Source organism: Neolamprologus multifasciatus, chromosome 15 (assembly GCF_963576455.1).
Source record: "Neolamprologus multifasciatus chromosome 15, fNeoMul1.2, whole genome shotgun sequence".
NCBI classification, from domain to species: Eukaryota; Metazoa; Chordata; class Actinopteri; order Cichliformes; family Cichlidae; genus Neolamprologus; species Neolamprologus multifasciatus.
Genome location: NC_140453.1, coordinates 16,246,548 through 16,272,036, shown reverse-complemented (window position 1 = coordinate 16,272,036; position 25,489 = coordinate 16,246,548). Strand labels below are relative to the sequence as shown.

Here is a 25,489-nt window from a genome sequence, read left to right as displayed (position 1 = left end):
CTCTGCTGAGCTCGCCCTCCCTGCCTCTCTCTCTCTCTCTCTCCCTCGCGCTCCCTCACTGCACTCCGCGTGAAACAAAGTGTGGAGTCCGCGAGAGCCCGTAGGAAGCGAAAAGAGAGAAAACGGGGAGAGAGAGAAAAAAGAGAATGGGGCCGCTGAATTCATCACAACAGGAGGAATAATAACCCGCTGAAGAAATAGATAAAGAAGACTGGAGACGGAGAAAAAAGAAAAGAAAAACTTTCAGGGGGGGAGAAACTGTTACAGACTCTCGCACGGACACGGCTTTAAACATGGATACACTCTTCTCTGTATTCCTGGGACTCCTGCTTCTCTGTTCGATAGTTGGTAACGTCTCTGGCCAAATACCGACAGGTAAGAGGAAAAAGAAGAAGAAAAACACGACAGTTTGAAGTGGTTTGTGTTGTGTCGTGTGTTAGAAGAAAAAGTTTAGGCGACAATTTCTTTTTCCTCGTTGGTTTAAGCTCATAAATTCCAGACAGGTGTGTTTAGGTGTGCGAGAAAAGTTACCCTCGGTGTTGAAAATGCACCGTATAGCCTGTTTTGTCACATATGTGGGCTTTTGAAATGTCAGCGGACGTGGAAATGGTAATTTTCATGAGGTGGAGATGCCTTTTTGACATTGTTAAAATGTGAAATGCTCACTTCGTCGCAGGCAAGTCGCCTGTGTGCGACGCTTTGAATGCAGCCCATTTAAAGCCTTGTTTGCGCTCTCTTATATGAACAAGTAATCTCACTCATCACCTGGATCGCCAACTCTTATCTTAAATGCCTAAAACTTAAGTTGCTGCATTTCTGCTTGGCTCTTCGCATCGCAGGTCTTCAGACCCGAGAGTTACTATGCCTCTGATTTACGAATAAAACGAAGCATTGCATACATTTGCAGTTATGAGCAAGTAGGATTAAAGTGGAAAGATTTCACATTTTTTTGCGCTGAGCGTCGTTTATTCCTGTAGATTTCAAGCAGAGCCGAGCTTGGCCGTGAAGCAGTGCAGTCTCGCAGCGCATGAATGGAGAAAAAAAGTTCCTGTGTGCCCGGACATCACTGTATAATAATATTTATGTAGCAAGACAGCGTTGATTTGTACAACCTTTATTAAAAGCCTGGTGCACTTTGCTGTTTTTCCATCCCGTGACACGCTAATGTGTCACCTTAATTGCATGATGGATTGGTTTGTTTTGATCTTTATCGTCCTTAAATGCTTGCGAGCTTTTTATTAAATATCACCCTGCGCTCTGTGATGTGTTAAAAGTACTTTCTAAAGGAGCCTCTTTTGTTCCAGCCAGCGGGCAGTTGGGTTTGCGAGCGCCACGAGCTGCTGGCGCTTTGCAAACCAAATGAGCCGCTTCTGCTCCAACTTTATTCTCGCTGCATGCAATCAAACCTAATGGTTGGGAATACAGTCTGCACGTCGATCGCATGTTGATAAAGAGGGGTATTGCTTTTTGGCATTGCGTGAGTGAAGAGATCAGACTGAGATACTTTTTCGATAACTGGTTTCTGGTTACCACATTCATCAAGTTACGCGTGATTTTTGCGAATTGCCCGAAACTTCCCATCAAAACGGTCACGCGCAGATTGCGTTACTTTAAACCTCGTTTTCCGGGGGATGCGTTGGAAGCCCACCCTTCTGCTTGACTTCGGGACTTCAGTTTAAACAGTAACCCGCAGCGCAGTGAGCCTTTGAAGCTCTTTTGTCCGTCTCGCCTGCAGAAACACGTATGCACAGGAAAAACGCTGCAACAGTGCTGCTCGCCACTTTTGGGACGATGCTTTTGCAAGTCGCCTAAATGAACTCGCGGAAGTTATCCGCTGTTACAAAACAAACAAACGGCTCCTCGAGCTCCGAGAAACCAAACTCCTTGCGTTCTCATTGTAATCGCTCGATCTCGTACCTGTTTGCGTTTTATTTCCGCATTCAGCCGTAGCTCCACTCTCATCTCCGACGCACAGAGAGGCAGGAGAGGCTCACACAGCTGTTTGAAAGCTGACCTCCAAAACCATACAATAAAGTTACAGCAAAGAACACATCACGCGGCACACATAAAATCAGAACTTTACGCTCCAGTGTTCACAATAGCCCTGTTAATGATTTGCATTAAAATTACACATTAATTCCAGCTTCATCTGGGGAGGTTTTATTGCCTCCACCCCTCCTCTTTCCCACCCTATACCCCCCCCCCCCCCCCTCCCATTGCCATTTGGTCCTCTGGGTAACAAATGTGTGGAATTTCTCTGAGGCCTCTTTGGGAATTTAAGTGCTGTTAATTTGCAAGTAAATACTAGTGACTGGATGCCGCTTCACAGAGACGTGGGCTATCATTAGCGTGGAAAAGGGGACAGGAAGGAGAACTTTGGCTTTGTTGTAGAAAAAGAGCCACATATTTAGTGATAAAAGCATGCAAATGTGAGAATAATTGTAGCAAATCAGTACAGGGAAAATTTCTTTATTTCAATTAACAAGCACACTTTTTACTAAACATTCATATGTCTCCATGTATTTTCTGTACCAGCTAACCATACAAGAAATTAAGGTAACATTTAAGTTAACACCGTTCAGCTTGTGTAAACTTATCACTGGCAGCATTTTTATGCACCGGTTCAATAAAATCTCCAGCCAGTGATGCAGATAAGGTTTGCAGGCTGATAATTAATACAGCCATTATGACTTGGCACTGGGAAAAAGCAATAATTATAAGACCAAAAGTTAGTAATGAAGGAAATGTGTGTTTGGGTGCTACACTCTTATCACTGACAAGGACAAGAAATATTAGTGGCAAGGTTTTAAAACCATCCATTAAGCGCTAAAGAAGTCATTTTCAGTCCGTGCTGAGATGCATTCTCACTAAATTTGTCTCCTTTCAGTTTTTTAATCTATTCTAGTTTCCCAATTAGAAAGTCAAACTGCAAGTTAAAGCATTTCTCTAAATCTGCCTGTCTCTTGCCTCTTCTTATCACTTTTTATACACAGTTTTGTTTTGGCTAATCACTTACAAAGTCAGTGTAATAAATCTGAACAAGCTGTCTTTACAAAGTCAGTAACCGAGTTTATGTTAATTTTACAACTTTCTAAATCTGTCTCCTCTCTGATCGAGTTGTGACACAGATTCTAGGCGTCTTTAATCTTAATGAAGTGAAATAATTGTTTTCCATCACTGTCTCCAGACGAATTAAAAGGCTGCCAGTGCCACTGAACACAGCATCTGAGCTGGTTTAATTAGAATTGTAAATGATTTTAGTATTTCGAACATTAGAACCAAGTTAGTTTAATTATAATTACTTTTCCGCCCCATTTAGGAGATGAAATAAAATTGTGTGTTTTAATAGAGAAAGGCGAAAGAAATGGAAGGACAGTGAGAAAGAGAAGAGGAGGGGGACAAATAAGAAACCATTGGTTTTTGGCCGTGGGCATCTTCTCCACTCAAGAGACTGTGAAAACGGCAGAAGGGAGTGTGTGTGTGTATGCGTGTGAATCACTGTGTGTGTCTGTCATGTCTCGTGTATGTGTGTTTGTGTGTGGTGCAAACGTGTGTGTCAATTCATGTGTTTTGCTGTCGCTTACAGAGAAGGAGGGAGGCCGATGCTTTTAAGCCCTCCGGAGTACAGTGGTACAAAAGACGAGCATCTGAAATGTTTGCTTCTCATTTCGATTCATGTGAAAATGCCTCCTCATTCTACTCATGCCATGTAAAATGGCGCCAAATCAAAGGCTTTTTTATTTATTTCTCGCTAAAAGTAATGCCTCAGTCTGCAGTCCTTCAGATCCATCTTAATGTCTTCTCCTCAAATGAAACGTCCCTTTGCTTAGAGCCAATCTGTTTCTACGGATTTCAATTTAGTGATAGATTTTACAAAATCCATTGCTTTGAAAGTGGCTGGCTCATTTCTTCAGCTGTTTGGGGAGGAAGTCTGTGAAATGTAATTAATCTGCTGAGAGAATTCATTAGCTAATCCCTCATTAGACTGTGTGCGCGTGTGTGTGTGTGTGAGAGCATAAATGAGTCTGAGGGTTAAGTGTGTACAGTGGGGGAAAGTTTTGGGCACTTTTGCAAAATAAAATATAAAGAAATTCTTGTTTACATGAGTTTATGCAGATGTATTCAAGAGGATGTGACAGCGTGCAAAATAAACAGAGCGCTATTTGCACTGATAAATCGTGGCAGGTTTCTTTACTTTGAAATGACTCTCAGTGAAGCTCCCTTTCTGCTTTGGAAAGGTACGATGTTTTGATGTAAAAATTTGTTCTTTGTCAAGAACTGAAGTTTCACAAAATGCTGTACTTTACCTAAAACAAGTTGAAAATGTAACTGTACAGTTTAACAGTTTAAAACAACTATTATTACACAGGCAGAATCAAAATATATGAACAAAGTTGTTTTTGCCTTTTTTAATGCTCTGTATGTGGAAGTGCGGGAAATGTTTGTGTGTTTTGCACACTGATTGACTCATTGCTTCCCAAAAGAAGATGGCATTTGATTTCTTGTTTTGTTTTGTTTTTTTAATGAGTATATTTTTCTTCTCTGATCCACTGTGACCAAAGGGGTATATAAACAGAGAGAGACTAGCAGCAAAGCAGCAACAGGAGACCATAAAATGCCAATGATATTCTGCAGCTTGTAGTGATGATGCTATAATGTCAAAGTGAAATAACTGCAAAGAGGGTGGATGCTGAATTAGACTTTGCTCAACTTAAAACACGAAGAAGTGACTTTAAAAGGAAAGTTAGTATTTTTTGAAAATACAAACTTTTGACTGCAGACATGGGCTTTATCAGTTATTATCTGTGGTGTCCATAATGCAGTAATAAGCAGATGAAAATAGAGACTGGTTACTGATTAGTGTTACTAACTTTCTACACTTCTTACCCATTTTTAGAACTTCATAACGCAAAACCTCCACAACTATGTCTGTTTAAGATGACAAATATAATCCCACACAATAATTTGTGACATAAACAGTTTGTATTGGCAAAAACCGTATATTTACATGGTATTGTATTGTATGACATGCTGGTCAGGTAGCATATCCTTGGATATGTTGCCAGTCTCCTTTCCATTAACAGCTACTCAGCTGCTCAAGTTGATTTGACTCGACTCGGTTTCCGTCGTTTTCCATTACATTTGAGTAGCACCTCAATGTGGGAGGTGTTTTTATAGCAACGTGAACCAAAAGTTCACATTGTGACATTGAGACGATGGTACTCCTGCTGCTAAACCGATGGTAAATGTCTGCACTTTGTCATTTGACCACGGCGGTGGTTTATAGCGATTTCCCTTGTTGCTGGGTCTCAAAAATGGCAGGTTTCTTGTAACGGACTCAGCCTCGTGAGTCATCCAGCCACTCCGTGGCCAATCAGTGGCATGCAGTCTGTTGACGTCACTTTTTTGGCTTGATGTTTTTGGCATCAGGTACTACCACATAAAGGAAAACTCTGAAAACCGAGTTAAGTCGAACTGAGCTGAGTAGGTACTACTGAAAAAGATACTATAGAAAAGACAACCATTCATGATCACATTCACGCCACGGCCAATTTAGAATTGCCAATTCACTTAACACACGTGTTTTGGGGCTGTTGGAGTAAACTGGAGTACTCAGAGAAAACCTACAGTAAATTAAATAATGTCATGAAGAGGATTGAGTCTTAAATACTGGATCGTGATGGGTTTAAATCACCAATCAAGCAAAGAAAGCGAACCAAGAAAGTGATAGCGCTCCACTGGAAACCAAGACAGGCAGCACATTCAACACACATCCCAAATCCCTGAAACATCACATCCCTGATGAATGATGATGCTAGTCCTGTATCATCAATCTCTGCTCTGCCCTGTTTGGCTCTGGTCACAGCTGTTGGTACAAGGGGGCCTTGAAAAATGCTGCTGCCTGACACACACACACACACACACACACACACATACACACACATTCACTCACCCTTATACACATGGCTAATGACAGATTAAGTAATCAACACTCACAGCTGATTAATTACATTACAGTGCATGCACAAGCACACACCCTTTGCCTCACACTCACACAGCCAGATGAGCAGCCTCAGCACCAGTTGTGCATTTTAGTGTGTAGTGATAATGATATATGCAACAGAGATATGACTTGTGTGTGCATGTGCATAAAGGAGTGAGAGATTGGTGCAAGTGGTAGCAGGTGCGACAGTCTTGACTTTTGGAGTTCATGGGGATTAGTTGAATAAGAGGGTGAAGGCAGAAGTTGGGTGTGTTTTGGATAAAGTTTAAAGTTTGTGTGAACTTGTGTTAGTTCAGACTTGTTCTTTCCTTTGCATTTTTTAAACAGATTGCATTCAACTGTGTTATTAAGGTTACAAATCATTGTTGGAGTGTAGCTGCTTATATATGATTCCTGAAAGCATTGATTTTGTTGTTGCTGCTGTTGAACAGGGTGGATGCAAAGCTGAAGAAAGTCATGGGGCAATATTGGATTACTTCATTCTCGCTTTTCTTGAAAATCTATATTTTGTTTATTTAGATAAAAGCAGAAATTTATCCAGAAAAGACCAGAAAAACGCATAAAGTGAGAAAATTGCCGTCAGAACAACATGTAAGGAAAATCTATTTTGTGTTTGTGAACCTGTGCATGCTTTCCAACCTAATTCTGTGCTGTTATTCTCTGCTTTGCTTCTATTGGATCCAGCTCACATGGGGCGCGCTGAGAAGGGTGAGTTACGAGTCGCCAGCCGAGCTTCATCTTTCATGGTTTTAATGTTGTCGTAACTCCCCCATAGCCTCCACCTTAACGCAGGGTTCCCTTTTCATTGTGTAGACATTAGTTGTAGTGATGTTGCTTTGTTTTGTCATCCATTGTCATCCCATCTTTTAGCTACATTACTAATCATCCCATTTACTAATCATGGGCTAACTCCTTTTCAATTATTTTAGCGTATTCAATCAAACTCACCTTGACATGTCAGTAGAGCTTTCTTTGGGTTTTTATTTTCCTGACCTTGATAAGCCAGCATTAAAGTACAGTAGTAATATTTAGACCTTCCTCAGTATGAACATGTTTGAAGAACTCTGAACCATTTGATTCAATGTCAGATAGTTTCAATGTTTCATAAACCTTCAGCTCATGTCTAGTGTTATTTTGCTTGTTAAAAAATTTCTACAGTGACAATCCTGAATCGATTAAATATTTGAAGCACTCTTGTACTGGTATGCTGTCACCCGTCTTTGTGACTCTGCCAACCTGGTTGTCAGTTAATCTATGTGCCATTTGTCTCTGTGTCTCTCTTCCTGTGCTTGTCTGTCTGTGTAGCTAGACAGCTGTCGGGAGGTTTGAAGTTTCCAGGTGCTGTTTGTTTAGTTGAGCCTGCTTTTTAATAAAAGAGCTCTGAGTAACTTTGTTCCTTCAGTAGCTAAACACACCCTTCTCTTCTCTTCTCTTCTCTTCTCTTCTCTTCTCTTCTCTTCTCTTCTCTTCTCTTCTCTTCTCTTCTCTTCTCTTCTTAATAAGGGAGTTGTCCTTTGGTTGTGAAGGTTACAAGTTTGTAAGATATGCTACACACTCTTCACACTGCAGATATATAGATAGATCATTTTGTAGAGTGCCACTTTAATCAATCCCTGAAAACTAACGTAGGAACTCTAATTTCCAATGCAGACGTTATTCAGTATAAAAATAATAGAGACCAATCGGATGCCCAGTGGGGTAGAAATACTGTCAAATCATATTAAGGAGTACACGTTTTTTAAAATGGTTTAGGCAGATTCTGCATCTACTCTGGCAGAATTTTGCAGATTTCACTGAACTTGGGCCCCAAGTGAAGAATATTTGTTATAACGGATTAGTAAGCTGCTGGTTTATTGGAGGTGAGGTAATGGTTGTGTTGTCATAATAGTGTTAGCATTTAACATTTACGATATACTGTTTAATACTTGAATGTTGCTGAAATGGGAGCTTTACTGACCTCTCCTCTCAGGTGTCAGAGGCTTTGCCAAGTTTTGATGTGGTGCTGCTCAGGTGTGCCTGTATGTTGCTGTGTGAGGCGAAGATAACATTGTTGGTATCAATACTGTTGCAAACAAGTGTCTAATCAATCGTAATTTTATTATCAGACCCTTTTCAGGTTCCTCACTCGATTGTGCAAACATTAAATAAATACAATTTTTGGCACAAATAATAGAGAGTCTTGATTGTGAGACATGATGCTTTGTATTTGTTTTCACTTTTCAGGAATGTATTTATCCTCTAGCAACAAAACTGATCACATTAGAAATTAAATGCTCTTTTCTAATGTAATCTTTTTATTGTTGCTCACTTTAACCTTCCTGGCAACATGAGGGAAAAGTCTGCAGGCCTCAGGCTCGGATCATAGTTGTACTCTGTTATTATATTGTAATATATATTATTCTATATTGTTAATGGTAGTAATAATTCAAAGTCAGAGTCCTTTGTAATGAAATGCATATAGTAACATATTCAAGCTTGTCATGGTTTCGTTTTGTGCTTTTCAGGGTCACTCCTGTATGAAGCACCTTTTCCCATTTCCCAGAAAGACTCATTTAAATTTTGGAGGTGGTTTTTGGCAAGGCAAGGGTCTTTGCAGAAAGTGCTGTTCATTAACTAACTATTAATTATAAGTATAGAGGTGGCACTGAAGTACAGTTATAAGGTTACAAACTGATTATGGCATGTTTCACTTTGGGGTGGAAACTTTACAGCAAATCTCCACTGTTCCTCTTGTCACAGTGACCAGTTCCTGCCGTTCATGTTCAGTAAATGTTTAATGATCCAGTCAACCCACACAAGACTAAAATAGATGAGTCTGGGATTTCCTGATGACTCTCGGTTAAAGTGTAACACATGGTCTTAATCTGGCACATTTTAAGTTCTCAACCTCTCTTACTTCTTATTGTTAGTTTATACAACAGTTAGTTATCTTCTCTAAAAAATGTAAAGTAGTTTTGTTATCTTTTATGCTTTATAAGAAAAACTTAAGCTATGTAAACAAAGTATATTTAATGAGACAGACTTTGCTTAAGGCCGCAGTTAACCTGTACTTTGAGTAGATGTGACAGCCCAACTTTGTGTGTGTTATGCATGATTATGCCAGCCTTCAGGTGGATGGGATAGCCAAAGGGCTCCTGTGTGTATGTGCCTGTGTAGCTCTGGGGCCTGGCAGAAGTGGTTTCTATTATTCCAGTTATGAAGACATCTGTCATGAATGCACACACAGGAACACACAAATGCACACAAAAGTAGTCATAAGCCGTCAATGTGCAGTATTCCATATAAAGGCTTATTGCTTATCTGTGTGTATTATTTCTAGGTAAAATCCTACGGGATACTCTGCTACAATCACTTTGACAATATGTCCTAGAATTATTGAGACGTGTTTTCACTGTCCTCAAATTCATTTCCAATAATTCTCCTCCCTTCTGTAAGCTGATGTCAGATCAGAAGTTGGAGAAGGCTTTTGAGATATTTAAACCTTCCCTTACGTGTTTGTGTGTGAATCAATGGCTTACAGATAGACGACCAGTCCATTAAGATTATCATCTCCATCTCTGACCATGTAACTTCACATCCCCACACTGCCGCTCCTCTGTGTGAACAGAGATTTCAATCTTCCAGGAGATATTCCCGAGCTATCTTTTTCCTCCAAATAGTGGTACACAATGTTTTTTCCCCCCTGTCAAATCTGTCTGTCTGCCACTCTAATCTGACGTTTAGTCTGTCTGTCTGCCTGCCAGCCTGTGTGTGTCTCTCCTTACTGCAGATGACTGTAGACACATGGTCAGCGTGACAGTGACTGCGTATACACATCATACAGTCAATCACGCTAACAGACAGACTATGTGTGGGAGTCTGAAGACAGACATTTAAATGTTGAGCATCTGTCTGTCTGTCAGTTTTCTAGCTGGGTCATGTTTGCCTTGTTTTTCAAAATATCGCCTGTGATAAAGTGATATGCTAATATTTAGTCTTTACATATTTTACATACACCCGTTATCATTACTCTTTAAGGGAAATTATTCTAAAACTACTGTATAAAACTTCATTTGTATAAGGAAAATCAAACTCTGCAATTAAGTGGGCGATAAGTAGGTGTCTCTCAACCCTTTAATGTCTGCAGTCATAATGCTTTCGCTATCTTGTTTAGAAAGATATTTTGCAGAAATCTGAGCCCAAGGGCAGACAAATTAAATGAAATAGAAATGATGAAACATTTAATTAAGCAATGAATAAATATCAAATGAAATGACAGAAAAATTGATTACGTTGTGGTTGTTAAAGCTAAAATGACCAATTTTTACCATCTTAAAAGTGAGCGTTTGCTGATTTGTTTGCTTTGTAAATTGAATGTCTGGATTTTGCGAATGTTAGTTGCACTGCAAAGATGTTGCCTAGTGATGGACATGTTTTTCCTAGCTTCTGACATGTAATACAGTAAATCTGTGGCTTTCATACCTTTTCACAACCCTGCTCTTCCAATACACATGTCACATTTTGAAAGGACTTTTCATGAAGAGGGTGTATAAATATAGCAAGCGAAACCAATGTACTCATGGGTGCAGACTGGGTATCACTTGATGGATATCAGAATCAAAAAAACAATCAATACATTCCCATCTCTAAAGATTTGAATTTGGGAACCTTTGCATTGTAATATACTTTTATAGTTGCCAGATTGCTCATATTTCTGCCACTTGTTGCTGTGGCAGTGAGCATTGTCTGCACTGACTCTAGTAAAGTGTAACCACACTTTCGAATGTTTAATCCTCTCCACCATTGACACTAATAGCAGTGCATCTGTGTATCTGCTGCACTGTTCTTCAACATATCAAAAAGAAAGCTGACCCTGCCTAATGCAGCCTCTATTGCGAAGAGCAGAACTGAAATGTTGGAGCTTTTCTGTACTTTGGTCTTTCACAATTTAGCACCGGGTTCTGTCACATAAAAATCAACCATAATGAAGGCTTCACTAAACTGTGCTCTTCACAAAAATCTTCTATGAGCAATTACAATTTAAATGCATACTTTTCAGGGATTAGAATCTGTAAACATAGCACTGTGTTAGTGTCGTATATCAAAATTAAGCTATGCAGCAACTCCAACAGCTATAACTGAGAGGAGCCAGGGCTGCCTGCTGAGTTTCAACCTCCTAAAGGCCAACCTTTTGAGATTTATATCTATGCATTCATGAAACTAAACAATAGTTTTTCCACGGTTTCCATATATTGCAGGCTTAAAACATCCATTGAGACCGTTACTCCCCCAGGCATTTGTTAGTGTTTGAGCACAAGTGAGCAGCACCGATTCATCTGCGGCAACCTCTGATCATGAGTTCTGCTGATTCGATTACAGAACTTGACCTCTCAGAACAAATAATGTGGCCTTTCACTGGAAGGGATAAAAAAGAAAAGGTAGTGCAGTGAAATTCCCAACGGACAGCTTCAGAGCAACACAAAATGAAGAGCTCCAAAATAGGACATGCAAGGTTTTCATTGGAGGATGCCCTGAAAGTCTTATTTAAGCTGATGTTCCCTCACATACACATATGCACACTCCCCTGCGATGCGGATACTATGCAGACTCCACCGTGTCTGGTGAAGTCAGAACAAACTCAGTCAGTTTTGTCAAACAAGCTCTCTAGCCTGTTCTCACGGAGCATTTCCAAGTAAGCCTCTATCCGTAAACTCTATCCTAAAGCTTCATTTACCTCCCTACCCCCTTTGGAATTTATGGCCCACTAACCTAAACAGAGTAACACAACGTTTATCAAACCCTACCCCCTCTCTGCCCCCCCCCCCCGACACACATACACACACACTTTCTTTCCCTACCCCTGACTTCTAATCTAATGCCCCCTTCTTTACCCCCCTCTCTCCCATCGCTCCTCCTCCCTGTTTCTCCAGTTCCCATGTTTCCCCCATAACAAGAGAAAGGGTGGGATTTCCAAATCCAGACTGAATGGTGTTGTATTACATGGGATAAAGTGTGTGGATTCTATTTAAGATGGAAATTTCAGTTGTTATGTAGTTATCCTTACTTAAACACTTGAACAATACTGGACTGATTGGAAAATAAAGGTAAAATTATATTTTTGGAGTCAGTTTAAAGTGAATTAAGTGATTTTTGCATCAAAAATGCTGTTTCAACATTTCACTTCACTTGTCAACCTTGTCTTAAAAACTCCACACATAGTTAAAATCACTTACACCTGTCAAGAAATAGTTAAAAAAGGCCTGTGTTTTGCATATTCATCTTTATATTGATTTTCCCGAACATTAAAGGCACAAGCATGTTTCATTTCTCACCATATAAAGCAGCAAAAACAAAGAAAAAAACTCCAGTCTAGGCTAAATGGGAGCTCATTTGTCTGATAGACAGCTAAGTTAAGATCATTTGTGCAATGAAAAAAGAATAAAATGGCAAATGCATTTTCTCTCCTCTCTCCTGTTCTACGTAACATATACAGACTTGTAAATGTTTTCTTTTCAGCTTTTAGCTAAAAATCCCAAACAGCAACTTTGCACACACTTTGTCAGTTCATATTGCCGATGTATAAGATGTATCTATGGTTTTATCTGATGGCTCAAAAGGTGAAGTACAGATTCTTCTTTACAGTGTTATGCTGCCACGAAACATTCTCAAGGTCTCTCTCTCTCTCGCTCTCTCCTTCTTTTTCTGTGTCTCACTATCTCTCTCACCCACTTTCTGGAATGCTTTTGTTAGTGTTTTCTCTCCTCTCTGTTTTCAGTTCAGCCAGATTTACTCTGACTCAAGCTCTCTCTCTCTCTCACACACATACACACACACACGCACACGCACACACACTCTAAATATAAGTCCTTGTAGAAGAAACTGTCCGTTTGTATTAAGTGGCTAGGTTAACTGTCACTATGTCTGTGTTGGGCCAAAGGTAAATAAAGTGTGTGTGTGTGTGTGTGTATGAAACTTGTGTGTGTCCGTTGTGTGAGTGTGTGTGTGAGCTAAGCGAGCTGTCTTGTTGGAGTAACGGTTAGCAGATACAGAGCTACCTCCCCATGACATAAACTGTCTCTTACACTCAACCTCAGGGACGCAGACACACACACACATGCGCACATGCACACAATGGTATGTTAACACACAGCATTGCTTTGTCTTGTAGGGTTAGTTCCTCACTACAAAGTGAAGCTAAGTGCATGTTTGATACAGAACTACAGCTGTCTGTGCACGATCATTTGTGTATGCTGATGTTTTGCGGTTTACATAGATTTGTTGAATAAAAAACTCGTGACTTTCTTTACGTTGTGTGCTCGGCATTCATCAGTTGGATACAGTACTTGACACCCTTGTTTATTAAGACGTTTTCCCTGAGATTCCATGTAGCCTTTGTGGATTTCTTTTCTTTCTGTTCAACTTCATTCAAGTTCATGCAAGGGACAAAGTCAACAAAATTAATCATTTTTGTGGAGCTGATTAAGTTTGTGCGTATTTGATTGTTGGCCAAAAAAACCACTCGTGTTGCTTTTTTCTTTTTGCATACTTTGCTACAAAGTGTGACATACAAACTTGCTCAAAATGCAGTGATTATACATTTTGCAGTCATTTTTAACCAGTTTCATTGGCCAGGAGGCTGATCTGAAACAAACAGACATGTTTTATAGAGAATGCATGTAACTGGCTGAAATCTAATCAGCTGAAGCAGAAGAGGGCCAGTCCTTCTCTGTGGTTGTCAGAGAAAAAAAAACATCTTAAAAGAGTATTTTGGGCAGAGTTCTTTCAAACTGGATTTTTTCAGGTTTAGGATGTGACTGTGCAGGAACTGTGGCAGGTTTGCCTTTGAACAAAGAGCTTAACCTCACTGATTGTGGCACTGCTGCAGGGGTCAAGAGTAAAAAGCCATACTTAAAGTGGGACAACTCCTCCGTGTGCTGCTGTGTGAATGTAGTCTTACTACAGAACTACATGTCTGCTAAATGCAGCTGTTCCCTGGACAAATAAAGGTTAAAGTCAAGAAATGAGCTCACTCTGCCTCTGTGCCTCTTCTTTTAATGTTTGCTCTCTATCACACACCGTCACACAGTTACATGCACACACACACACGCGCTCCAAAGCCTCACATACCTCTGGACGCAGTGAGAGAGCGAGTCAGCCACATGTGGTTTTGGTTAGCCGCACTTTCCCCTCAAGCTGGCCCCAAACTAACCACTTCTACTTTACCATGGTCAAGTACATGTGTATATCTCCCATTTAGTCTATACGGCTGTATGAATGCTTGTAAATCTGCCTGTCTGTACATGTCTCTATGTTCAGTGTGTGTATGTGTATATGTCCTAGCCTGAGGCAGAGTCGAGTAAAGCAGTGAATCAAGGTTAGTGGTCCAGAGAGAGCAAGAGAAACTAAAAGAGGGGAGAGCGACTTTAATCGTAGCAGCAGAAGTGTGAGAGGGAATGAAACAGAAGGAGCATGACTGCAGGTCATAGTGAATACACTTCTGGCTGCGTATGTAAACGTAACATGATTATTTAATCCTAAACAGTGTCGTTGAGCTGTTGACGTTAAAGCTTATGTGTGGCCTTAATAAAGCGGGTCATGGCACGGATTTCACTTTATGTAGGCTTATAACGAAATAATCTGCTCTTAAAGGATCTGTCTTTTATTGCTAATATCAGACTGGAACCTGCTTTACAGTATTTGTCCAGTGGGATGTTGTTTTCACACATAACAGATCCAATTTAATTCTCTTGTACTCCACCACAAAGAAATGCTTAAATGTCAGACCAATTTTCATTACAAAAGTCTCTTTTTTATGAATTTATGAATACTTGAGATTTTCTTGAGTGTTTCTAGGTTATACGTGCATTTGTAATATCAGTGGACGATTTTACGTTCTTTGCATGAATATGTTCATGACTTAACTCAAGGATATAGATAGGCTGAATATTTAGTATATTAAATTGCCATCTCATGTGATACTGTACAGTTGTTGGAGAGCTGTAGTTGTATCAGCAGCTCTTATATAATCAGTAAAGTCTACATGTCTTTTTGTTCTGTGTTGTGTTCTTGCACTTCAAAGATGCCGGATTCCATTTAAGCTCAACTGAAGTTCAAATAGACAAAGCACAGTCATGTTTTGCTTTTTAAAAAAGTTACTGACTGTAAGTTACTAAATTGTTGCAGATTGTAAGAGATTTTTTTTAGATCTTTTGATGCCTTTTGTCTTTAGTGTTTGAACACAAAAGCACGTGTGAAGTGCAGTATGAATCGCAATACGATTGCTTGATTTTACACAAAGATATAGACGTTTATTGAATTAGATTTAGTATGGACTGCAAATCTGCAATAGTTTAATTAAAATGTTACATTATATATCTTAAACCCATAAACCATAGTGTGTCAGGCATAGACTCATGTTGCACGGCAACACGCACACACACAACTTGTAATTTGAGTTTAAATCCCAGAGGCATATGCTAGGTAATTATGTTATACTCATTTAAAAATGTGTATAAAATCAAATATTTCTAATTTGATCCATGTAGATTTTAATGCTTCATAATCATGGCTATACGCTCATATGTATATGTGAAGAGGTTAAGCATATCCTTCACAAAATTTTTGGCCTGTTTTTCATATTTGTGGGATGATTTTACAACAGAGATGGGTATTCAGCATGTAAAGTGTACCGCACAGTACTCATCTTCTCCATGCATTCCTGAGATTGTGACTCACATTAATCATATTGCCCATTTTTCTCAGAGTAAAATCTGAAAAACAGTCTGATGTTGCCTGCAACCAACGCACCACAGAACAGCGCAGAAACTCCACCTACATGTGAGAACGAATTAGAAGCTCTTTCTAAATGGCACTGTGAACAAAGAGTGGGCTCAACAGTAGGCTATGTTTTGTCTTTCGTTAACCGTGGCTGTTATGACAAGTGCTCTCCTCCGAGAACTGTAAATCATTTTTCTTGGCTGCTGTGATACCATATTGTATTAATTCAGTGAAATGATGCAGCTTAACATATCTTGAAAATATAATACCATTTTCCTTTATTTTAGAAAGCTCTCATTATTTGGAGACCTGAAAATCTGCTGGCTTGTATTGTTAGACATCGTCCACGAGTGTAAGAGATAAAATGAAAGAATGAAATGAATTCATTAAAAGATCTAACCGTGAACTGTGGTACTTCATTTTGAGTTTTCATGCACTGAATTGGATCTTCTTAAATTCGCGAGACCTGTAAATACAAATTGAATACCACGATGAGGTCCCTCCTGAATGTCACCACTATAAACCATGGCTGCATTGCTGCCGGTCTGTTTTTTTTTCATGGCTGTTAACTTTTGCAAAGTTCCAATTTGTTACCATTTTACAGTTTGCTTGGAAGTAACAGATGCTTAAGGAGCGGTATACCTTGCAGATATACAGAGATCTGTTTTTGAATTTGGCAAAAAGAGAAAAGAAAAGAACAGATTGGTGTGACAGATTATAATGATGTTAAAAGCTGTTTAGATACATGTTACAGGCCCCGACCTGAGTGACACAGACTTGGGTTATAATCCTTCATGAAATGGAAAAGAAAGAAATGGGAGTACATGATACAGAAGAGAGTGGCCGGAGAAAAGTGTGTGGGAGAAGGAGCAAAAGCTGTTTGAAGTATGATAAGCAACTACACACGAGCGGAGCAGACCAGAGCAGACTGACACAACAAACACTTGCAGCTGCACTCTTTCATACCTCCTCTGCATCTGCTGATAACAGGAGAGAGAGACCAGCGAAGAGAGAGAAAGTTATGCTGGTTTGATAAGATGCAATTCTGTATGTAGGATTTTCTTTGTCTGGGCTTGTTCTGCAATGCAACTTCTGTCTGCGACCTGTTTGGGTTCAATACTCACTGCATCCCTTTGGAAAAGGGAACAGAATGCACTGACCTGCTTTCTCATTTACTGCAGGAGTTAGGTTTCTCTTTGACCAGCACAAAGTGGACAAGTACAAGTTGTTAACCCATTTTCTCACAGATGGAGGCAGAGCCTTGAGAGTTGGCCTTTGTTCCTCTTTCATGTGTGTCTTTGTCTATCTGTGTGTATTTACTTTTCTAACTGGCTGGATTACTGTGCAATACTGTGATTGGTAGGTTTCTGCTCTGAAATCAGCCTGTTTATCTTTCAGGAGGCCTGGTTTTGGCTGTAGCTGTTTCGATTTAACCAGGCCGATAGAGAGGAAGGCAGACTAGATAAAGTAGTCTAAGACTGTGTTTAAACGTGGATTTAGATGTCTGGATTTAGGATTTAGTGGAACAAGTGGAAAGTGCTAAATGTAAATGACGCACATAGAGATGCACGATAATGTATCCTAAAAAGAAAATATGTCTTTAAAGCAGGACATGGTGGCCTTTTCCTGTTTTGTTCTGCACCCTTTTACAAATGTCAACAGCTGAAACAGCCTGTAAATGGAACATTCAGCATTAGTTGCTATGCATTTACAAATAAATCTAGTGCTTGACTGATGACCAACTTCTGGTTAGTCAGCTTGAAGCACAAATATACACAGGTAAAAACAGCCTCTGTCACACCTGCACCTCCGATAGTCCAATTCACAGATTAAAATCAAGTGCAAAAATGATGTTTGATAACTATGCTACAGAGAGATCTGGGGAAGTGCACATTGTGTGTGTTTAAAATCATCTAAGTAAAGACTAGCTTATTTGCATATATTTAAGCAACTGGACATCCATTACTTGTAAAAATATCTATGTAAAAAATTCTGTTCCAAGGTTTGTTGGTCGATATTTGTGATGCGTGATTTACAGGTTATATTATTAATGTTTTGATCAAGCGTCAGATTAGATTTTTTTTTTTAGCAGTGACCCATTATCTGTTTTAATCTTCTCTCTAAATGGGTCATATTTTCTCAAAGTCAACAAGTAATTTGTTACTCATGTAAACAAGTAACAATTAACTTTATGTAAGCACTTGTTTGAGTGGAGAAACCATTTTAATTTAATAAAGTTCACCTGGTAAGCAAATACAGTGTGACTCAGACAGTGCAACACCTACCAAATGTCAATTTTTCTATTAAAAGTCATCTTACTGAAGCAAGTGTACATACAGCTACAGTGCATTTGTAGAATTGCCCAGCATTAGACTTTATACCAATAAAAATAATTGTTTTGACTCATATATTGTGCAGTTGTTCAAAGATTTAATACATTATTCAATTATACCTGAAACGGCTAGAAATTAAGGAGAAAACATACAATGTAACTTCAACCTGAATTTAAATTGACATATTTTCCTTTTAAGCCAGAAAAAAAAGGCCTCTCCCTTAAGTGCTTTTATATTTTTGGTCTGTCCTGTCACGTTTCCAGCAGTATCAAAAACAACTTGCAGAGACACCGACAGCCTTTAGATGTGTAATCAATCAATATGATAAAGAAATTAATATATCCTCCTCATTTTTGTTGCATCTCATAACTTTCTCCTCGTCCTGTCTGCCGTCTCTTTCCCTCTATGTTCTGTTGCTCATTACGCTGATCAGTCAACTTTCACTGACACACACTAGTCACACCTCATTACTGACTGTACACACACACACACACACACACACACACACACACACACACACACACACACACACACACACACACACACACACACACAGTTTTCAGTCAGTGAACTTGCATCACTGCTTAATGTGGTGAGGATGAATTCAGCACTCACTGCTATTACTGTGTGTAAGGGGTGAACAATTGCCTGAAACATGATTTTAATGTTGTTTAGCTAATGGGACTGTAAAGTATTAGTCACTTTTAAGAGAGTAAAGAGAGATCAAGGACAAAAAGTACTCTGCCCATCATTTTAAAATGAGTGTTTTCTTTTCATGCAACTCCTGGTTAATTACATTTCACTGGATTTATCTGAAGATGTTAAAAACTATTTAAAAAAATCCTAAAAATAAAATAAAATAAAATAAATCTTGACCAACTACAATGTTGAAATACTTCTTAGACTCCAGTCACCCAGGCCTAGAGATCCTGGCAATCAATCACTAAGGAAACACATGCACTTCCTTAGTGGTTGCTAGCAGCCATCATGTGAAATTGTTTGCAATGGGGTATACAGTTCTGAACCAAAAACTTCCATTGCCTCCATAGATGCTAATTGGTCACTGATGTTGCCCATAGTTTGCACTGGAATATGTCAACTTGTATGAAAACACTCACAGAATCCTTGCCAAGTGATAGTGAAACTTGAAAAAGTGCAAAGCAAATCAAAAATGGTTGCCTACAAAGTAAATAGTTGCTGCAACCAACATGATTTATCCTCCATGCTCATTTCTTCAATGCAAATTATGGGTGACTGTGCCACTCTTCTGCTAATCAAAGCAGCTTCAAGGAGGTTTTTGGTGCAGCACCCTCTTTGTGACTGATATAACTCGATGACAGCCAGCAACCTTTGTGACTGTGGCTGTACATATTAAAGCATCAAAGTAAGAATACTGCATGCTTTGACACACACAGGGATTTTGTTCTGTTATTTTTCATTCATTCGCCCTTAACATTGTAAATAAACTTTTAAGTACCAGTTTTACTGTTTCAACAACTTGATTCTGGATTTGAATTCATATTTCCTTCACTGCTAGTATTTGCTACAATGGATTCGGATGAATTTTCATGCATCTGTAGGGACCTCATTGGAAAAAAATGCATAAAACCATTGAATTTCATGCATGAGTAAATCTCTGTTGGAATTTTAGTTTGTGTTTTTTCTGTGTGACTAATGACTGGTGAGTCTTGGTGAGTAACACACTGTGTATGTTGATGCCTGCTGGCAGATATAGTAGCTCTGGCTATAAAGCGTGTGTGTGCTTGTGTGTGTTTATGACAGGTAGTTAATTACACTCATGTTTTTGCCCATTTGTATATGTTTCCACATGCACACACACACACACACACACACACACACACACACACACACAAACAAACACGCACACAGACCACAGGCCTGACAGGCAGGTCTTAATTAGTTGCCAAGGCCGCCGATGATGCGTTCTGACAGTCACTGTGGTGATGACAGAATCTCCTGCCTCGGAGCAGAGAGGCATGCTGGGATTGACACAGGGTCCACTCAGTCATCACGCAGTGTGTTTGTGTTTAAGTGTGTGTGCAAAAGTTCAGATTGAAGAAAATGAGGCAGTTTGTCAGTTAGTTCCTTGTTAGTCAGTCAGTGAATTTGTCAGGGAGAAAAGGATTAACTGAGATGCGAATAACAAGCTTACACATACTGGTGCTTGTGCACACGCGTGCACACACACACACACACACACACACACACACACACACACACACACACACACACGCCTTTTGTGTGATAAACAAAGTGAGAGTAGGAAATTGCCTGGTGATTTCCAATCTGTAGGTGTGAAGATGGAATGACTTCAATCATCACTTTATTCATCTCTCTTTCTCCCCTCGATCTGTAACCCTCTCGTCCTCATCCTTCTCTTTTTCGTTCATCTGTCCTGGGAGGCAGTGGGAGAGCAAACAGAGTGAATCTTGTGAAATGTGTCGACAGCATGCCACAACAGATCTGCCGAGAAACGGTCAGCTGTACAAGAAAGTGATTTATGGTGATTTAAATAAACTAGGAATTTAAAGCCAATAAGAAGAAGTGACAAAGTGAACAAATTTTCCAGCCCCGCTTTAGTGCTACAATTACTGCAATTCATTATGCATTCAGTGATTTCAATTGGCCTAAATGACAGGCGAGAGACAAACAGAAGAGGAGAGACAATTGGTGCACTCTGACCACCCTCATCTGCTTATGTGTTTGTGTGCATGTTTGTCTGTGTGTGTGTCAGAGGGTATTTGGTTTGCTGGTAGTGAACTCAGAGATGAATCTTAATGGCCATCATTTAACCTTACACCCTAACACAAAGAAAGAGAGGAGCAAACACACACACACAAAGAGCTGGTTCACTGGATGAGGAATGGAGTGGAGACCGAAGCGCTCAGGATATTAAGTGAAGTGTGTTTGTGTGTGTGTGTGAAAGAGAAAGAGAGTGAGGGAGAGTCTGTGTTTGTGAGGTGTTTTTTTTGTGGCTGTGTGGAGAGGCAAAGGTTGATCGGGGTCAATAGACGTAATTTGTCTCTGAGAGGTTTGTGGGATCAACTCTTAACAAAAATGGTTCTGTGTAGACCCGACCAGCAGCATAACTAACTGTACGTGGTACCAGTCTTAAGGTTTCAGCTTTACTTTCTTTAATCAGCAAAAATTGGGACCAAATGAGGACAATTAATGTTTAAAGCCCAACAACAATGTCAACAGGAACATTTAAACTTAGAGGTGGACCAACACCAATGCTTTTTTTCCCCTTCAAAATGAAACCAGATTACAAAAAACACCAAACACACACCTTCACTGTTGTGTGGGTTAAAACTTAAATGTTGCATTTCTGGCCTCATCCCAGCCATCGATGTTAGAGCAGGTGTATCACATCTGCAGTCAGAGACAGAGCAGCTGCTTTGATGCACAGGTTGATAACAACAAATTGTCTAAGTGAACTTTTGAAGTAAATGTGTCACAAGCACAGTTTGGACAAAGACCAACAAATCACATTAATGTAGCTATATTTGACGGAAAGTCTTACTTTAGTTTCCTCTGCCAAAACACATTCTGCTCATATGCGACTTTAAAAGTGAGAATTATGTATTATTTCCATGCATGCAGGAGAGTGACCAAACTGTGGTTACATGATGCTAGTGGGTGGAATCTGTCATCTGTGTGTGTGTCCATCTGGTATGACCCCCTGTTCAACTCCTCCAGCACTAATGCGCATATGGACCATAGACACACACAGACACACACACATCGGCACGTACACACCCTTACGAAGGAACAGCTGAAAGAAACTGCCCACCCTTCTGCCCATCCTCCCTCCTTCTTGATTCCTCCCCTCCTTCCCGCAGAGCCTCAGGACTCATCCAGGTGTCCACTTTTCTTCTCTGGCTCCTTTTTCTTATCTCTTTTCTGTTTTAATTTCTCCATCCATATTTGAAAGTCACTGGACTGCTTACAGATATTCACATTCAGTGTGATTTTTATAGTCAGGTTAAATGAACAAAATTACCATAAAATGCCATAAAATGTTACCAACACGAAATTTTATACATTTTTTTGGTGAAGAAGAATAAGAAGGGACTGCCAATCGATTTTCTTTAGTCAAGTAAAAAGTAAATTGCACAGAAATTGTTTATGTAGTTTAGGTCAAATGAATTGCTTTTAACCGGTAGTTTTAAAAGCAGTTGTGGAAATTTAGGCCACAGAAGCCTGTACATACATGGGCTTTACTCATTATGTTTAGGCATGTTTGATTTCTTTTCTTTTCTTTCTGGTTACGGGATGGTCATTGAATGAGCCATTGATGTACATTTATGTGTACAAAAGGCTAAGATCTATTTGTGTCGTGCTATTTAATGGGCTGTTTGCTTCAAAGATGAAGACTCATTGAAGAAATGTCAGGGTTCAAGTTAAGAAATGAAGTTCTAAAGAAAGAGAATAAATTAATAAGAAGAAAACTACAAATCTCAGTAAAAAAGTAACCAAAGGGGAAATAAAAGCAAATGGAAGAAAGAAACGGAAACAAAGGAAAGGATGAATAAGCAAAAGGAACGGCATAAAGAGAGAAATGAATGTGTACTGAAGGAAAGTCAGAAAGGCTTCAGTTTTGTGCAGGAGTGCAGTTTCAGCTTCTATAAACCCAGGAGCTCTGAATACCGCTTATTAAGCAGGGACTGTGTCTGTGTGTGTATGTGTGCGTGTCAGGGTGATATATTGAAACACACCTCTGTGGAACAGCTGCAATGATGAGACAGAGAGTAGGGAGTAAGAGGTGTCGTCTACCTTACACGCACACACACACACACACACACACACACACACACACACACACACACACACACACACACACACACACACACACACACTGTCATGCATGCAGACGCACAGAGCTGAGCCAACTTCTTTATTGTATTACTGAGGCCAGCTTGTATCAAAGAGCAAGAGAGAGAAAGAAAGAATGGAGAGAGCAGGAGAGATGAATTTGTTGTGACTGCTCTGGTGGACTCAGCTTTTTAACACGGCACTTCTTTTTTTTATCCCCCCCCCCCACACACACACACACGCCCCCCCCCCCCCCCCCCGTTTCTCTCCACTACTTTTTACTCTCGTCTCTTCTCTCTTCCCTCCTCCTCATCTGTGTGCATACTTATTATATTACACAGATAACGAGAGCGATACAGGGAGTGACAGAAATTGAGAAAGACAGAGTAAAAAGTAATGAGAAGGCTCTAAAAAGAGAGGCAGAGGGAGCTAAAATTGGGAAAAGAAACACATAGAGGGAAAGAAAGGGAGAGAAATGGAAAGGGACTGACAGATAGAAAGAAAGAGAGATTGAATAGATGAATCTGATTTATCTATAATGAAATCAGCCCCAGACTGCATGGAGGAATGTGCTCAATTCAGCCTTTCTGCTGTTACAGACAGATTTGCCCATTTAATATTCTAAAGATCAGTGTGAGCAGATACACGCCAACTATTGGTGCGCTTTGGAAGGGCTAACCACGACTACTTTTAGTTTAAAGTTGATACTTGTTACCATTACAGCTCTGCTTACAATCGAAAAAGTATAATGACATCAGATTTGTATTACTGCAAGGTCTTTGCCTTACAATATAAAGTGCCTTGAGGCAACTGTTGTTGTGATTTGGAGCTATGTAAATAAATTGAACTGAATCGAACTGAATTGAATCCGATGAGAAATAGACAGAATTAGTAGATCTTTTTTTTTTTTTTACACAAATAGTCAGATATTTGCATTTTTTTCTTTTCATGTGTGGGTTTGCTGCTTTCTGCATACAGAAACATCAATCTAAATACGTCCTCTTCAACTCCAGGGACTTATGATTGCATGTATAAAATAATATCTACTTGTTATTTATATTGTCTTATATGCTGTTATTGTTAATTGACAAACAGTACCACAGTGTTAGCATCATGAATTAGGTCAAAAAGGATATTCCCATCGTTGGCCTAAAAATAAGTTAAAATGAACTAATACTAAATTACGTTAAAAAAAGAAAACATTTATTTTTGTTCTTATCCCCCACAAAACAACAATCTAAACCCAAAGGGATAAGATGCTAATAATCCTCTACTTTCACCTCCCTCGCCTTAGAAAATACCAAAAAACCCTCTATTCATAATCATGTGTGTTTGTGCAATTGCATCCTTTGGGTTTGGACTGAAAGGAGATGGGTGCATTCAATTGTCTGTATTTTTTCATACATCCATCACTATGGCAAAAGGCTTTTCCTGTTTGCAGTCTGTGTATGTGTGTGGGCATGCTCTCTCGCTCTCTTTCTACCTTTCATGTTCGTCCAGGCATGAAGCAATCCACTCCACACACACGCACGCTGCCTCAGGCCAACGCACACACATATACACACATAGACACACACGCGCGTACTCCGCATAGCCACATTGCCCGTGGCTACACATTTGGTCCAAGGAAGCTGTTTTTCACTCTTCAAGTTGTTTGTTTGAGTGAATTTTACACAACACCCTTGGCTTAACATCAAACACACACACACATGCATTCACAAAGACATGTGGCAGCACACATGCATACATTTTAGGGCCTGATTGTACGGATCTTTGCTCCTATGGGCATGGCATAATAATACCCAAGTCCTCACGCACACAATCACATAGTTTCTGGTTGCCTCTTTTTCTATGGAAGCAGCAGAGATGGTAAGAGGAAACATCCAAAACAGCCAGATCAGTCAGCTCACCTGCCAAAAACAGTATCCCATCCAATTATCCTGTAAATGTGTGTTTTTGTGTGTGTTTAAAAGCACATTCTGTATGTTTTACTGGTGGATGTGGATCCACGGCAAATCAAAGGACGGCGCTGCAGGCGTCTGCTAGTTGATGCTTTTTGCAGTAATGTTGTGCAGTGATTTGGGAAAATTACAGTCCATCTCTGGGATTTTATGGTGTAAATGATCAGTAAAGGCTACACACTGTGCATCACCAAGGAATTTGTTTATTCTGAAACAAACATTTTGTGATTGCCTAATTCCAGTTTGGAGATATTGGGCTGGTAATGCTGGAAAAGTGGGATACCAGTTTGAGCCTCACTTTCATCACATCTACGTTTCTTCTGTCTGCATTGCTATCCTCATCGTCCTCCTTTTCCCCAGGACAGGAGGCAGAGAGGAGTGGACAGTAAAAGGAGATGACCCCTCGCTCTCTCTTCTGTTCTCTTGCTGTCTCTCTCTCTCCTCTCCTCTTGCTCTCTCAGCATTACAAAGCCCCTTGTCCACTTTGATTACTTACATTAACATGAGCAAGAAAAAGACTGCACTGTGTGTTTGCGTCACAAAAAAGGAGTTTGACCGAGTTTGTTTGTGTGTGTGTGCATGTGTGTTCAGCTGAGACG

General features: G+C 39.8%; 1 protein-coding gene across 14 annotated transcripts in view; it reads left to right on the top strand.

The window, feature by feature from the left end:
* The first annotated feature begins 44 nt into the window (after positions 1-44).
* ptprk (protein tyrosine phosphatase receptor type K) overlaps positions 45-25,489 on the top strand; it is a 115,542-nt gene continuing 90,097 nt past the window's right edge. For 9 of the 14 annotated variants that reach the window (XM_085133760.1, XM_085133759.1, XM_085133757.1 and 6 more), the window contains exons 1-2: positions 47-375; positions 6,689-6,712. In XM_085133760.1, coding sequence (XP_084989886.1) covers positions 294-375; positions 6,689-6,712 — 106 coding nt within the window. In that variant the 5' untranslated portion in view covers positions 47-293. Of the gene's footprint in view, positions 376-6,688; positions 6,713-25,489 lie in introns of all 14 variants that reach the window. The other 5 variants (XM_085133753.1, XM_085133747.1, XM_085133750.1 and 2 more) reach the window with 2 other exon arrangements.